General features: G+C 34.6%; 2 protein-coding genes across 2 annotated transcripts; one reads left to right on the top strand and one right to left on the bottom strand.

Moving 5' to 3' along the window:
• The first annotated feature begins 1,529 nt into the window (after positions 1-1,529).
• Positions 1,530-4,280, top strand: LOC130727547 (protein PEROXIN-4). Its single transcript, XM_057578701.1, has 6 exons — positions 1,530-1,688; positions 1,778-1,829; positions 2,256-2,375; positions 2,473-2,601; positions 3,153-3,282; positions 3,923-4,280. Exons 2-6 carry the CDS (start codon positions 1,824-1,826, stop codon positions 4,009-4,011), a joined length of 474 nt encoding a protein of 157 aa, XP_057434684.1. The 5' UTR covers positions 1,530-1,688; positions 1,778-1,823; the 3' UTR covers positions 4,012-4,280.
• A 291-nt stretch (positions 4,281-4,571) lies between these two features.
• Positions 4,572-10,023, bottom strand: LOC130727546 (uncharacterized). The gene is made up of 13 exons (XM_057578700.1): positions 9,568-10,023; positions 9,372-9,445; positions 9,143-9,229; positions 8,899-9,033; positions 8,728-8,814; positions 7,851-7,904; positions 7,487-7,577; positions 7,336-7,406; positions 7,178-7,247; positions 6,282-6,334; positions 5,931-6,024; positions 5,570-5,667; positions 4,572-4,960 (listed from the first exon to the last, which is right to left on the bottom strand). The coding sequence occupies exons 1-13, from the start codon at positions 9,926-9,928 to the stop codon at positions 4,847-4,849; spliced, it is 1,389 nt and encodes a 462-aa protein (XP_057434683.1). The 5' UTR covers positions 9,929-10,023; the 3' UTR covers positions 4,572-4,846.
• Between the last annotated feature and the right edge of the window lie 3,349 nt (positions 10,024-13,372).

Below are 13,372 nucleotides of genomic sequence, written 5' to 3' on the forward strand. Positions count from 1 at the left end.
AAAAAAAAAATTAAATGTAAAATTAAAACCCTATCATTAACCTAATTAACCCTAAATCCCAAAATCTAATTAAATCCAATAACCCTAAATCCCTGAATTCCCAAATCAAAAGATATATAATTTTTATGAAACAAATATGATATTTGGACTCAGAACGGCGATTAGAGTCGGGATATATAAGTTTTACCGAATTCTGGAAATTTTCCAGCGAGACCCGCCGGAGAAGACGGTGGTTCACGACGGCGGTCATGGCGGCGCTGCGAACGGGGTGTTGGGCCGGCTTCATCTCGTCCTCAGGAACTCAGTGGTGGTGGCCTCGTGGGCTGGGTCGTCACGGTTGAAGAGAAAAGGTCAGTTGCAGGTCGGTTTCTTCTAGCCGGAATTTATGGAGCTTCTCAGTTTCTTCGTTTTAGCTTTGTTTCTTGCGATTTCTTCGCCCAGATCAGATATATGAAGGTCCAGGAGTGTATTGAACATGTTATTTCATGGTTTGGTTGAGAAATTCGTGAGGAAGAGGTGTGGGTGATGCAAAACATGTGAAAGAGAGTTGAGAGAACGAGAGGGAGGGCGTGAGGAGGAAGGAGAGGAAGAGAAAAATCTCAGGCAGAGCTTCAGCGGAGTGGGGGAGGGTTTCTAAGGTGAGGGGTGAGTTCCATGAATTTATAGATTTAGGGTAATTGGATTAAATTAGATTTTGGGATTTAGGGTTAATTAGGTAAATATGGTTTTAATTTTACATTTAAATGTTTATTTTTATTTTTTTAATCCTTGTGTATTTAAAAAAAAATCAAAAAGCCACGTGGAAATATTGAGCCACATAAGCTGGAAACACGAGTAGGGACCTATTCTGATTATAAAAAAATTCCAGGGCATTATCGGAAAAAAAAATTTAGGGACTTATTTTCTTACGGGAGACAATTTCAGGAACCTCCAGAATATTTAAGCCTAATAGATATGATAATAATTTTTGGTGCAATTCTTAAAAATAATGGAAATAAAAACTATACAACATTTCAACTTTAAACTATTATCAATTTTCAACAATTTTTATTAGTTATTAATAATTGGTTTAAATGTTTTGACACCTAAATAATAGAGGGTTTTTAGCATCTCATTTCTTTTTGTAACAAATGGAACAAGAAAAATAAACACAGCTACAGCACAGTAGCGTGATCTCAAACGAAGGAGGAGCCTTCCAAACACGCAGAGGAGCATGCTTTCAAGAGGTATGCTTAGCTAGAGCATCTGCCACACTCTTTCGGTTGCAAGCTATGCAAACGAACGTAATGCTCCACTCGCAAGCCGGTATCTCCCAAATAACATCAATAATATATCGTGCTAAATAACATTCATATTACGGTTCTGACCCAACACATCAACTACCCCATGTTGTCCACGATGCACACAATGTCTCAAATGCCCAACTCTCAAGCATACTTCAAACCGTCCCTCACCCCAAGAACCCATTTTGTAAATTAGGACTCAAATTGAAGTTATTAAAAGTAATTATGGTAAACAAAACCAAATATCCCATTTTGTGTGGGTCCAGAGTTTTAGGGTTCGCAAACTTGGAAATTCCCCTTTTAATTTCTTAATCTCCATTTCCGATCCAAAATTGACCCAAACAAACAAACACACCATCCCTTCCGTTCTCTCTTCTCTGCAAATCACCTGTTTCTCGCAATACGGTAAGATCTCTCGCTCCTTGCTTCTTTCGTTTTCTCAATTTCGTTCACACAGAAACGCAGATGCTGAAACATTTTTCTGAATCCTGCAGTTCAATTTCACTCTCAGAATTTTCCCCCAACTTGCTCAAATCCACCATGCAGGTTTGTTACCTCTCGCTATTCTTCCATTTCCTTCAATTTTATGGTTGAAATTGTTGACAGTAGTAGTACCTAATAGGAGTTTTGAATTGACTAGCACTTGTTTGTGGTTGATGAATCTCTAATTCAACGGATCATGTAATTGATGTGGTACGAGTTAACCTAAGGATTGGGACAGTGTTTTGAATTTAGAGCCTGTTTGGATGCAAACAAAAAAACACTTATTGGAGCTTATTCAGTGCTTTTTTATGTACATAAGCTCCAATAAGCTCTAATAAGCTGGTATCCAAACAGGGCCTTACTTGCAAGATTGATTATGGTGTTTTATAATACAAACAATTGCGTTTTCTATGGCTCTATACTCACACTTGCTAGTGTAGTAGGCTTTGATTTTTCATGGAGTGTTGACTATGTTGTGTTTTCGTGCAGGCGTCGCGGGCGAGGTTGTTCAAGGAGTACAAGGAGGTGCAGCGAGAGAAGACGGCTGATCCTGATATTCAATTAGTTTGTGATGATTCCAACATTTTTAAATGGACGGCTCTTATCAAGGTGTGCTGGCTAATATGCTTGTAGGAGACTGTGTAAGATGTTCGACCGGTCTGTGATGATTCTGACTTGTGATATGGTTTGTTTTGGTTACAATTAGGGACCATCAGAGACTCCTTTTGAGGGTGGTGTGTTCCAGCTTGCTTTTTCTGTTCCAGAGCAGTATCCTCTACAACCACCTCAAGTGCGGTTTTTGACTAAGATATTTCATCCAAATGTGCATTTTAAGGTAGGATAGGTCCCTCTGTAAGTTTTTCTTAGTTTGTGAGAAATAGGATACTTTTTCACCTACAAGAGATGAGTATATGATTTTTGGAGAGAATTAGATTACCTTAAATTTGTTTCGCTGCTGAATGGATTATGGAATTTCTATGGGGAGTGAATCCGATTAGATACCCTGGTAGTCCCTGATGTGAAGTGTGAACCATGAAGCGTTGAAGTGAAAACATTCTGGTACTTCTAGTGTAGACATATTTCAGTGATCATGTATGATATTTTCAAATGATGAGTGTTAGTGATTGACTAAAAGTGTTATCAATTTATGGGAGGCTGATTAGCAAAAGAAGACTAAGTTATATACCTACTATTTACCCCCTTGAGTTTCGTAAAGAACTCGTCCGAGACTGAGCACTTATTATTCATATGAATTTGATTGCCTGGTTAATTATATTTTCCTTTCCTCCTCTTCTTTTATAAGTTTGATAGATAACTTCATTCCATTGGACTTGATGTTCTTGAGACTTTTTCGTGCTATTACTTAAACATCTAGTAATGTTCCAGACAGGGGAGATTTGCCTAGATATCTTGAAAAATGCTTGGAGCCCAGCTTGGACGCTTCAGTCTGTGTGCAGGGCTATAATTGCTTTGATGGCCCATCCAGAACCTGACAGCCCACTGAATTGTGATTCAGGTTTGACTAACTTTCTCTACTTCTTATCTTGTCTATACTTTTTTTTGGAATGAAAAGGAAGTTATGTTCTCCTACCTTCCTTCCCCAAATGGAAAATTGAGCTGCGAGAAAAATAAACGTGAATACATATGATACTTCATTGTAGTGTAATTTACCTTAAATTATGGGTCAGGTTGAGGATTGAGAAAATGCGAAATGTATGATTATTGACTATTTCTTAACAACACCATGCTTATAGCGAATATAGTTGAGGAGGTAATGGACTTGCTGTCGTTGATTGTGGGTTCTGTTTGAACTTACATCTATTTTTGTTGTTGATTATTTATGGTAATGTCCAGAATAGAATTTCAGTATCATTGGGAAAAATAAGGGCCTATGTGATTACTATCTTCATTTCCTAGTTCTTATTGTTTCACCGTTTCGAATACAAACTTTGAAAAGTGAAAATAAGACTGACATCTTTGTAATTAGAGGTGAAAATAAGAAATGCAAACAAAAACGTTTTCTAAAACCAAACAAGCCCTAAACAACCCTAATTCATTCCAAATCTATGCCTTCATTTGTATTTTTTTTTTCTTTTTTTACTGATACCAGCATGAAAGTTGACATTTCCCCCCCTTATTTTCTTTTTGTGTTGCAGGCAATCTTCTACGTTCAGGTGATGTTAGAGGGTACCAGTCCATGGCAAGAATGTACACTAGGCTTGCAGCAATGCCAAAGAAAGGCTGAATGATTTCAGATATCGTGTCCCTATGCTGTGCTTGACTAGGTAACAAGTCATCAATGTATACATCAGTTCATTGTTCTGTTCTCAATTTGTTTAAAAGTATACATTTTAAGACATGATTTTTATTGTTTGGTGATTTGTACTAAGGTGGTAACTTGTACAGAGTGTAGATGCGACTTAGCATATCTGGACTTTTGCCAGAATTGAGCTCAACTGCTTAAATAATCCTTGATTGCTTTCATTTTATCAAAGCCATATTTCGAGATCGATATTTAGTTTTTGTTCGTCAATTATACATATTATGCAGTTCAATTACTGATTTTTTTTAAGAAAAAGGAAATTCACGGTCATATTCCATCAGGATCAACAATTAGATGATTGGAGGGAATATATTCTTTATTTATATATCAATGGGGTTCTCACATAAATCAGACACCCGCGAACATGATCTCTTGCCTATAACTAACCCAAAACCCAACGTTAAGGATCCTTAATGATATATATTGGAGAAGTTTTTGCAAAAAGTTCACAATCAATCATTGGAGCACATCAAACCAAAGGGTATCCAAGGCAGATAAGAATCATGCCTCCTTCGAATAAATAGATGTCAGACTTGCATAGAACTATGGTTCTTTATTTTGTAGCATATCTTAGATTACACTCTACTGGGTTCATAACTACATTCAACAAGTAAAGCAATTGCCTTTTTTTTTTGTTAAAAGCAAATTGCTTTATTCATGACATGACACAAATACAAGTATACAACTATCAACTAGGCAAAGCAACTGGAACGAGCCAGAGAAAGTTTGTTTACAACTTTACAATCACTTAGGACTTTTATAACGCACCCTTGTTAATATGTTTAGGCTTCAGAAATCTGTCAAACCAATCAGATGATTCTTTCACCTGGAATTTTGTCAATTGGTGTCCAATTCCAGGTTCTGCAATAAACTGCACGTCATAGCAATCAATAGTAAATGAACAGCCATATAGGTGACTAAGGAAGAAGACAATACTTCCAAAGAAGAGAATGTTGTGACTTTATATCAAGGACCAGTCCTAAGTTCATTGTGAAAGTACCCATGAAGTTCATTACTACATGCTGACATCTCCTCCATGAATGTACTTTAGTTTGATTTTCCAACGTAACAAAAAAAAATACTAGTTTTTTTAAAATATTTAATATAAATTTTCACGTAATATATATATTTTTCATTCTTTATATAATAACCTCTGTGTTGTGGCACATTCCTTTTAAGAAATGAATTGGCAAGATGGATATCTATAAACTTATCACGTGAATGAAGATAGTACTAACAGAAACAAATAGGATCGAATGATCGATGTAACCAAATAGGATAATGGGATCGATACACTTGTTTTTATCCTGCTCATTGTTGTTCCACTTTTACTACGGTTGATTTTTAATCAAATGGTGTACTACATTGCAATTGAAAATTGCAAATTGTAGCCAACTGTTAAATCTGGGCATCTTATTAAATTGATAACGGAAAAAAAAAAGATAGCTTACCCAACTGACCAAACCACACGAATTCATACCTTAAAATTATCTGAACTGTGAAACTCTCCATATGCCTGGCTTGCTTTTGACCTTGGAATTTCCAAGCCTCCAAGGGGACACCGAGGATCTTCTGCACCTGGAGTTCCCAACACTCAAGCAAATGCTTCAGAATTTCAAATTAACTAAAAAATCCCACAAAAGTTAAATGGCCAAAATAACTCAATTGGCTCTTACGAACCCTGAGATCTGTAATATAATTGATATATATCATATACTCTGAAGAAGTGCAAAACTTTGCATTGTGGTTAAAGTGAATTGTCAAAATATGAATTGTGTACGGGCAAGGTTTCCACCAATAATTTAAAGATGTTCAATGTACAATACACACAAGCGTCTTACCATTAAGAATAAGCAGGGGACGTGGTGCAATAGGTGGAACTGAGTAGGGGGAATCAAACTGGGAAGCTAAACCAGGAGCTATCTTGTCCCACACCTGATCAGAAATATAAAGTTGAGGTTAGTATCTAGTATCTACATTCAACAGCCAAACACTTAAGTTAGAATGACGAGGACAAAGGTTTATATTGTAATTGTGTCCAATGGGTGAATAACTTAAAATTATAGCATATCTACCATGGCACCAATCATTGTCAATCATGTTTTGTTAAAGCAACAAACATATAAAATCATATACCAACTCATTTGGAGACAATTAAAGCTACACTATAACAAAAAAAAAACTTTGCTGACCTTCTCCACCACTTCTTTGTCGATATCAGCTTTACCCAAATCATCACGAGCCACTGTATCCATGAACCTAAGAGCATTAGGAATGTATATGCCAAACACATCTAGCATATTTGTTCAGTAGTTCAAGGCTAACGAGACCCAGATTCTAACATTTACTCCACTAAGTCAGATTCAACAGTGTTCCACATTCACCATGTAATTTAATCCATAGGCAAGAAGTTTTACAGATCACAATTTGTCAAAGTGAACAACAATTTTAAGAAATTATTTGATATTACATAAGAAATCATACACCACTCACTACACATATAAACTGGTACATACAAGATTATTGGGTTTTGTTGGGGTTGATTGTCAAGTCCCACATTGCCCAAGTTTCTAAAATAAAGAAGGAGGTTAAAAATTAGCTATTGGAGAAGTCCCAAATCGCTTAGTGTGGTGAAGCAAGGGGAAGACCAAGGTTATATATTGGACCTAGGTTCTTTGTTTTTAGATACACCGGTCATTAGCACTTTAAGCTTATATTTGACTTAGTTTAATATTTGCTTTGTGAGAGTGTGGTTGTACTGGGGCATTGGGGAAAGAGTGAGAGTGAGAGAAGTCTATGTGTTGTAACAATTTTCACATAGTGATATTTCTCTGGTTGTTGGTTTAGACAACGGTCGTGGTTTTTTCTCCGGTTTTGGAGTTTCCACGTAATTTTCTTGTGTTGTGATTGTGTTTTATTTTTTCTTCAGCTCTGTTGTTTCCCAACAGGTTTATATGAGCAATAACTGATACCATATTATATAAACCTAACATTAGTGGCAGAAACAGTAACCAAAGCAAAGACAAGAGTAAGGGTGAAACATGAAGGGAATTTAATGAACAACTCATTTGTTTTGACATTATCTTACCCTCAAAAACAGGCTTTATACTGTTAACTCGAGCCTGCCACTTATCGTTGTCTATAGCCCATCGAAACCCCTGCAAGTATAAAACATGAAAATGTTCAAATAGTTGTTTGATAAGAACATCTTGTTAATAAAGGCTTCATTAAATTATTCAATGTCACCTGAACACCAATCACAGGAGCAACCACAGCATAGCGAACATCCGCTGCTGCAGCAAACCATGCATGCATTCCTGCATCAAGGAATAATATAAGTGATGAATCACATCAAACTTGGCATCTGACATATTCCTTTCAACTTCTCTTAACCAACCTCCAAGTGATATTCCAGTGATTCCTATCCTAGAAGGGTATATATCCTTTCTTTGTGTTAGATAATCTGCCAGTTTAATTAGGTCCCACACCTGCCAGATCAAGAAATAAAACAGCATTTTTATCCAAAACAATCATGAGCCTAAACTGCATCAATGCAATCAAGGCATCAACTACAGTTCGATCAACTTCAACCTAGTACTTTGGGAAGAGAGTTGTTCTATCTTAAAACTGTATGATATAGCAATCATGATACATAAGGAAGTTATCTATATCTTAACTATATGATATAGCAGCATGATACATAAGGAAGTTATCTCTATCTTAACTATATGATATAGAAGCATGATACATAAGGAAGTTACCGTGTCAAATATGAATGGCATTGTCTCACCAGTTTTCCAAGCAGAAATAAGAGCCTGTTAAAAGAAACCATGATCAGTTTTTGAATATTATACGGATGTCAATTTATTCTCTACAAAAAAATGAACAGAAAAAAATTAACGACAGCTTATTTCTCCTAAAGCTATATTTGTATTCTACATGGCAACTTTTACAGCTCATCATAGTTCAAAGGGATAAATATGAAAATGGTTCCTGAACTATGAGTGAAAGCTGGTTTTGGTCCCTCGCCGGCGTAATTAACTTCCGGAAATAGTCCTTCCAGTGAGGCGAACCACTGTGCCGGAAATGGCTGGACCAAATCTCAGGCATGGTGTTTCGCCGCACCGGAGGGACTATTTCCGGAAGTTACGTCGGCGAGGGACCAAAACCAGCTTTCGCTCATAGTTTAGAGACCATTTTCATATTTATCTCTTTTTAGTTCAAACAATGTATTCAGAATCACTTAAATATTGGATTTGATTTAGAAATCAAAATTTTATGTTTGGATTTCATTGCAAAAGGGGGAAAAAAGAATTTGAATTAGTTTGCAAATCAAGCTCTATTTTCGTGCTTAGAATTGAGTTTGTCCAGTAATTAACTTTATTACCATTGCATTGAATGTGTAAATGGGTAAACTATGGTACAATTAACTCAAGCAATTAAAACTCAAATCCAACCAAATCACATTTACACAACATAAAATGATTTCAAAATCAATTTATTTCCAAAAACCTGTTGTTCGTAACTGATAAATTGAAGTTTGAATATAAGCAAAATATTTTGCCTAAATAACATAATGCAATTCATTGATCGGGACTAAACATAAGTGAGGCAAAGCAAAGCAAAGCAAACACATACATCACGATAGGTGGTATTGCTTCTGGCACGTTCACCATGATATCGAGAATCAACGGATACTGCTACATACCCTCGCGAAGCGTACGCCTGAAAGTGAAACACCGAGAATAAAAATAGAAACAAACAAATCAGCAATGAGTGTAGCAGAGAAGAAGAAGCAGCAAGATCAACCTCAAGCAACGGACGCAAAGATTCTTTGTATTTGTTTGTACTGTGAAGGAAAACAACCACAGGCCTTCTTCGTCTCGGCTTCTCCTTTTCCTTCAAACTCAGAATCAACAGAGGCAACCGTCCTTGATCTCCTTCCTACGATCCACAAGTCAACCATTGTTTCAACAAAATTTTCAACTCAAAATCGAAATAACAAAAACACTGATCTGAAATTCAGAAATTCAACTCAAAATTAGTCAGTTACCTCTATATTCAAGTACAGATTCTCTTCCATGAGCAAATCTTCGAGGTTCTCTATATCTGCCTTTGGACAAGACTCCAGAATCTCAACCTATAGTGTTGTTGAGATCGATTCGATTGAATTGAACCACCAAACGAAGAAGAAAATTCAAAATTTAATCAAAAAAGAAAAAGAAAACAGAAGCTATGCATGCATGCTTATGAGTTATGATTGTTGAAATTTCAAATCAAACCTCTTCCTGCGATGGAGGAGAACTGTTAATCGAAGGATTCTCCACTGGTTTTCCGAGTTCGACGGTTAGCGGAACTGAAACAAGTAAAACGAACGAGTGAAGAAGAGAATGAATCATTTGCAGAATGCATAGCGATCGAGAACGTGGAATTTGAATTTAGTGAAATTTGACGGTTAATCGGTTACGGTGGTTATACCTTGAGTGGTTCTCCGACTACGGAGAACTTGCAGAAACTCTGATCGGAACATGCTCTGAGCTTCGATGATGGCTTCTCTTTCTCCCATTGTAGTAAGAGTTTTGCGGCGAGGTTGAGCTCTGCTCCGCCGTGAGATTTCTCGCGTATTTGTAATGAAACGGTTTTGGCGGGTTCGGAGTGGTGGAAATGTAGAAGAGGATTCGGGTTCACTTGGATGATCATCGCACGTGTCGTGTAACAAACTCCGCACGTGCCAGGTTGGGAGTGGGTTTGCAGTTGCAGCTTTCATGATTCTCTGTTGCATATTGATGAGAAAAAAGAAAAGGAAAAAGAAAAAGGAAACTCTCTTGGTTTGTTGCATTGTGGCTAGCTGCTATGGTGGTACTGGTACTGAACCAATAGTCCAAAACTGGTGGTTTTCCTCATTGCCTTATCCAGTTATCCTTCTTTTGTTTTCTTGCTAAACTTTTGAGGGGGAAATCAAAATGTATAGTAAACGCATGCTTAAGAAAATAAAGTGGAAATGTGGAACTTCATTTAATTTAGGATTTAAGTAGTTATTAAATTGTTATAATTATTTTTTAATCTTGCAATTATTGTCTAAGTTAAACAATGGACTAAGAACCTACTTTAATTAGACATCTTCAATTAATGAATGGAAAGAAAACAAATTAGTGAACTGAGAATTTAACTCCAACCCCATAGTCTTTTACTTGTGCAAAGTTTCAAATGTTCAACCGTTTATGAGAAATTTCCTCTTGTTTGGGACTGTGTGAAGATAAAAGTAGTGCATGCAATACCAATTTCTTGGCGGGATGTTTGTGTGTTTGTATTAAAGTTGTGTTTAAAGTAAAAATCATTTTTATTAATGAGATAAATTTATTGCTTTGAGAAAATATACATTAAGAAATGTGTTGAGCAGTTTCAACTCATCTTCAAAACTTAACCAAACACACCAAAGAACTTAAGTACATTTATATAATTATGTCAAGTGTTATTGTAATTGTGATTTATGAACTCAATTGAGGTATTATTTTTTAAGGGGTTAAATATGTTTCTCTTTTCCTTCTAAAATAGTGAATTATTGAATTTGGTCTCCTTTAATTAATTTTTTCGTTGAATTTAGTATATCTATAATAATGAATTATTGATTTTGGTCTTATATCCAAATTCTTAGCATTTTGTGATGATTTAAATCGAGACTAACACATTTTTTGTGGCGGCTTAAAAACCGTAACTAATGCACAAAACTGTCACAAAACATATTACTGACGGTTTAAACCGCCACAAAATGTCAAAAATGAATGGATTGACCAAATCAATAATTTATTATTTTATGGGACTAAAATTGTAAAAAATTAAAGAGACTAAAATCAATAATTTACAATTTTAAAAAGACCATAAACAAATTTATCCATTTTTTAAGTTTCAAAAGAATATACCATATTGTTTATTGAAAACATGACAATATGGAGGGAAAATGAAAGAGGAAGGTTATTTGACAATTGCAAGGAAGCTTCATTTCCTGACTTTGACTTTATCAGTATACTTATACTTATCATATTACAAAACTCAATGAGGTTGAGTTGTCTACACGAAGTCACGAACTATTTGGATCCAAAGGAAGTAATATATTTGACAATTCAATTTGTCAAATGAGGTTGAGTTGTCCACTTGTTCATTTATCTTTACTTTTTAAATTAAACATTTAGTGTTCATGCCAATTTTCTATTCAATTACTTTAGGGGGTGTTTGGTAGAAGGTTGAGAAATACATTCCCGGGAATAATATTCATGTGAGTCTGATTGTTGGAAATACCGAAATATCATTTCTGGGTAAGACTTAATGTGTGTTTGGTTAGGATTTAAGATTCCCATAAATATTTTTAAATTTTATTTAATTTAAAAAATTCAAAATGATAAAAAAATATGATGGAACTTGTGAGTAGTAGATGTTACATTCACTTTCCCATGGGAATGCAAGATTCCCAACTCATTTCATGGGAATCAAATGATGGAAGTTATGAAAGTTATGTCATTCTCGGGAATGTTTTATGCCCGGGCATCCAATTTACAACCTTATAACAAACACGGGAATATGATTCCCTACCTCCACATTCCCGGGAATGTATTTCCCAACCTTCTACCAAACACCCTTAGCTTTCGTCAGCACCTAATGTTATATTGATTTTCTTTTAGTTTTAATTTTAGTTTGTGCGAATATATACTTTTTTATATTTTGTTATTCTTTTACTATAATTCTATAAATTAGAAAGTAGAATAAAAATAGGAAGAATTATATTATTGAATTAAAATTTTGGTTTCCCTTTTATATTTGAGAAAAATTCATTGAAAGAAGAAAGGTACATAAGTTGAAATTTGAGTTAACTTAGAAGCAACCATGAATTGAATAGCTCAATGTAAAGAAGCAAATGTCTTATTCTCTTTCCCATTCATTATGTATTATGTACGTGGCTACCTGGACCAATCACTCATATCACTCATTCATTTTTATTTTTTTGAGTAAAATACACTTCCCTCCCTTGAGATTTGCTAAAATGACACTCAACCCTATTCTTAACCAAAATCTACACTCCACCCCACTCAATCTAACAAGTTAACTACATGTTAAAAGATGCTCGAGAATATTCTCTTTAATTCCAAACTAATAAATTTAAATATTTAAATAATAATAAAACTAAAAAAATTCTCTTTATTACTTTTTATTTCAAGAAGTTTAAGATATTTACAATTAAATATTTTCACAATATTGTATAGGAATATCAATAACATTTAAGTTTACAAATATAAATTTAGACTAAAAAAATACTTCTATTTTTCTTTTAACTTATTTTCATGATTAATTGTACTAACAAAATTTCATGATTAATTAGATGACATTTATTCCAATAAAAATTCCAAAAACAAATTTATGATTGTTCTGGTCACCTTCTAAATTAGTATATTATTAGCTTCATAGATTGGTTGCACTTGCAACATGCAATATTATCTTAGCAAATAAAATGGAAAATGCAACAAATAAGAGATGATTATTACGTGAGGTGCTTGGTCTGCTAGAATAACTGAATAAGGTATAGTTTCATATCTGATGTTGTATGTCCTCGAATGATAGCTCAAGTGGTAAGAGCTCTGGGATATATCAGTTGGGTATGGGAAGTCTTAGATGATGCAATTTATCTTTTTAATGTACCAATAAGAAATTAAAATATAATTCATATATCTTGAAATTATATAATCCAAGATGAATTTTATGATGAAAAAAAGTCATCTAATATTATGAATTATATTGTGAGAATATTTGTAGCTTTCGTCAACATATAACACAGTAACTAGTTTCAAATAGATTATTATAAAAATATTAATAGTAAATTTCTTAAACTTTTTTAAATAAAAATAATAATAATTTTTTTTTATTATTTAAAAATTTAAGTCTATTAGTTTGGAATTAAAGAGAATATTTCGTGAGCATCTTTTAAGATGTAGTTAACTTGGTAGAGTAGGTGGGGTGGAGTGTAGATTTTAATCAAGAATGAGGCTGAGTGTCATATTAGCAAACCTTAAGGGAGGGGAGTGTATTTTCCTCTTATTTTTTTCATTTCCTCATGGGCACACACTACACGCAATAATGATATGTGAACAATACATAAAGTGCTTCATAGTGACCAAAAAAAAAAGTGCTTCATAGACATATGTACTTATGACGGATTTTAACCGTCACAAACATTTGCGGCGACTTAAAATCACTGCTGACACATATGTAGGAAGGATCAAGGATGTCACTCATT

The sequence above is a fragment of the Lotus japonicus genome, chromosome 1 (genome assembly GCF_012489685.1).
Source record: "Lotus japonicus ecotype B-129 chromosome 1, LjGifu_v1.2".
In the NCBI taxonomy this organism is placed as follows: Eukaryota; Viridiplantae; Streptophyta; class Magnoliopsida; order Fabales; family Fabaceae; genus Lotus; species Lotus japonicus.

Coding starts and splice junctions, on each gene's coding strand:
- LOC130727546 (XM_057578700.1), bottom strand. CDS start 9,928: ATGCAACAAACCAAGAGAGTTTCCTTTTTCTTTTTCCTTTTCTTTTTT. Junction 9,446..9,567: donor TAGTCGGAGAACCACTCAAG/GTATAACCACCG, acceptor TACTTGTTTCAG/TTCCGCTAACCGTCGAACTC. Junction 7,407..7,486: donor CACTGGAATATCACTTGGAG/GTTGGTTAAGAG, acceptor TCCTTGATGCAG/GAATGCATGCATGGTTTGCT.
- LOC130727547 (XM_057578701.1), top strand. Junction 2,376..2,472: donor AATGGACGGCTCTTATCAAG/GTGTGCTGGCTA, acceptor GGTTACAATTAG/GGACCATCAGAGACTCCTTT. Junction 2,602..3,152: donor ATCCAAATGTGCATTTTAAG/GTAGGATAGGTC, acceptor GTAATGTTCCAG/ACAGGGGAGATTTGCCTAGA.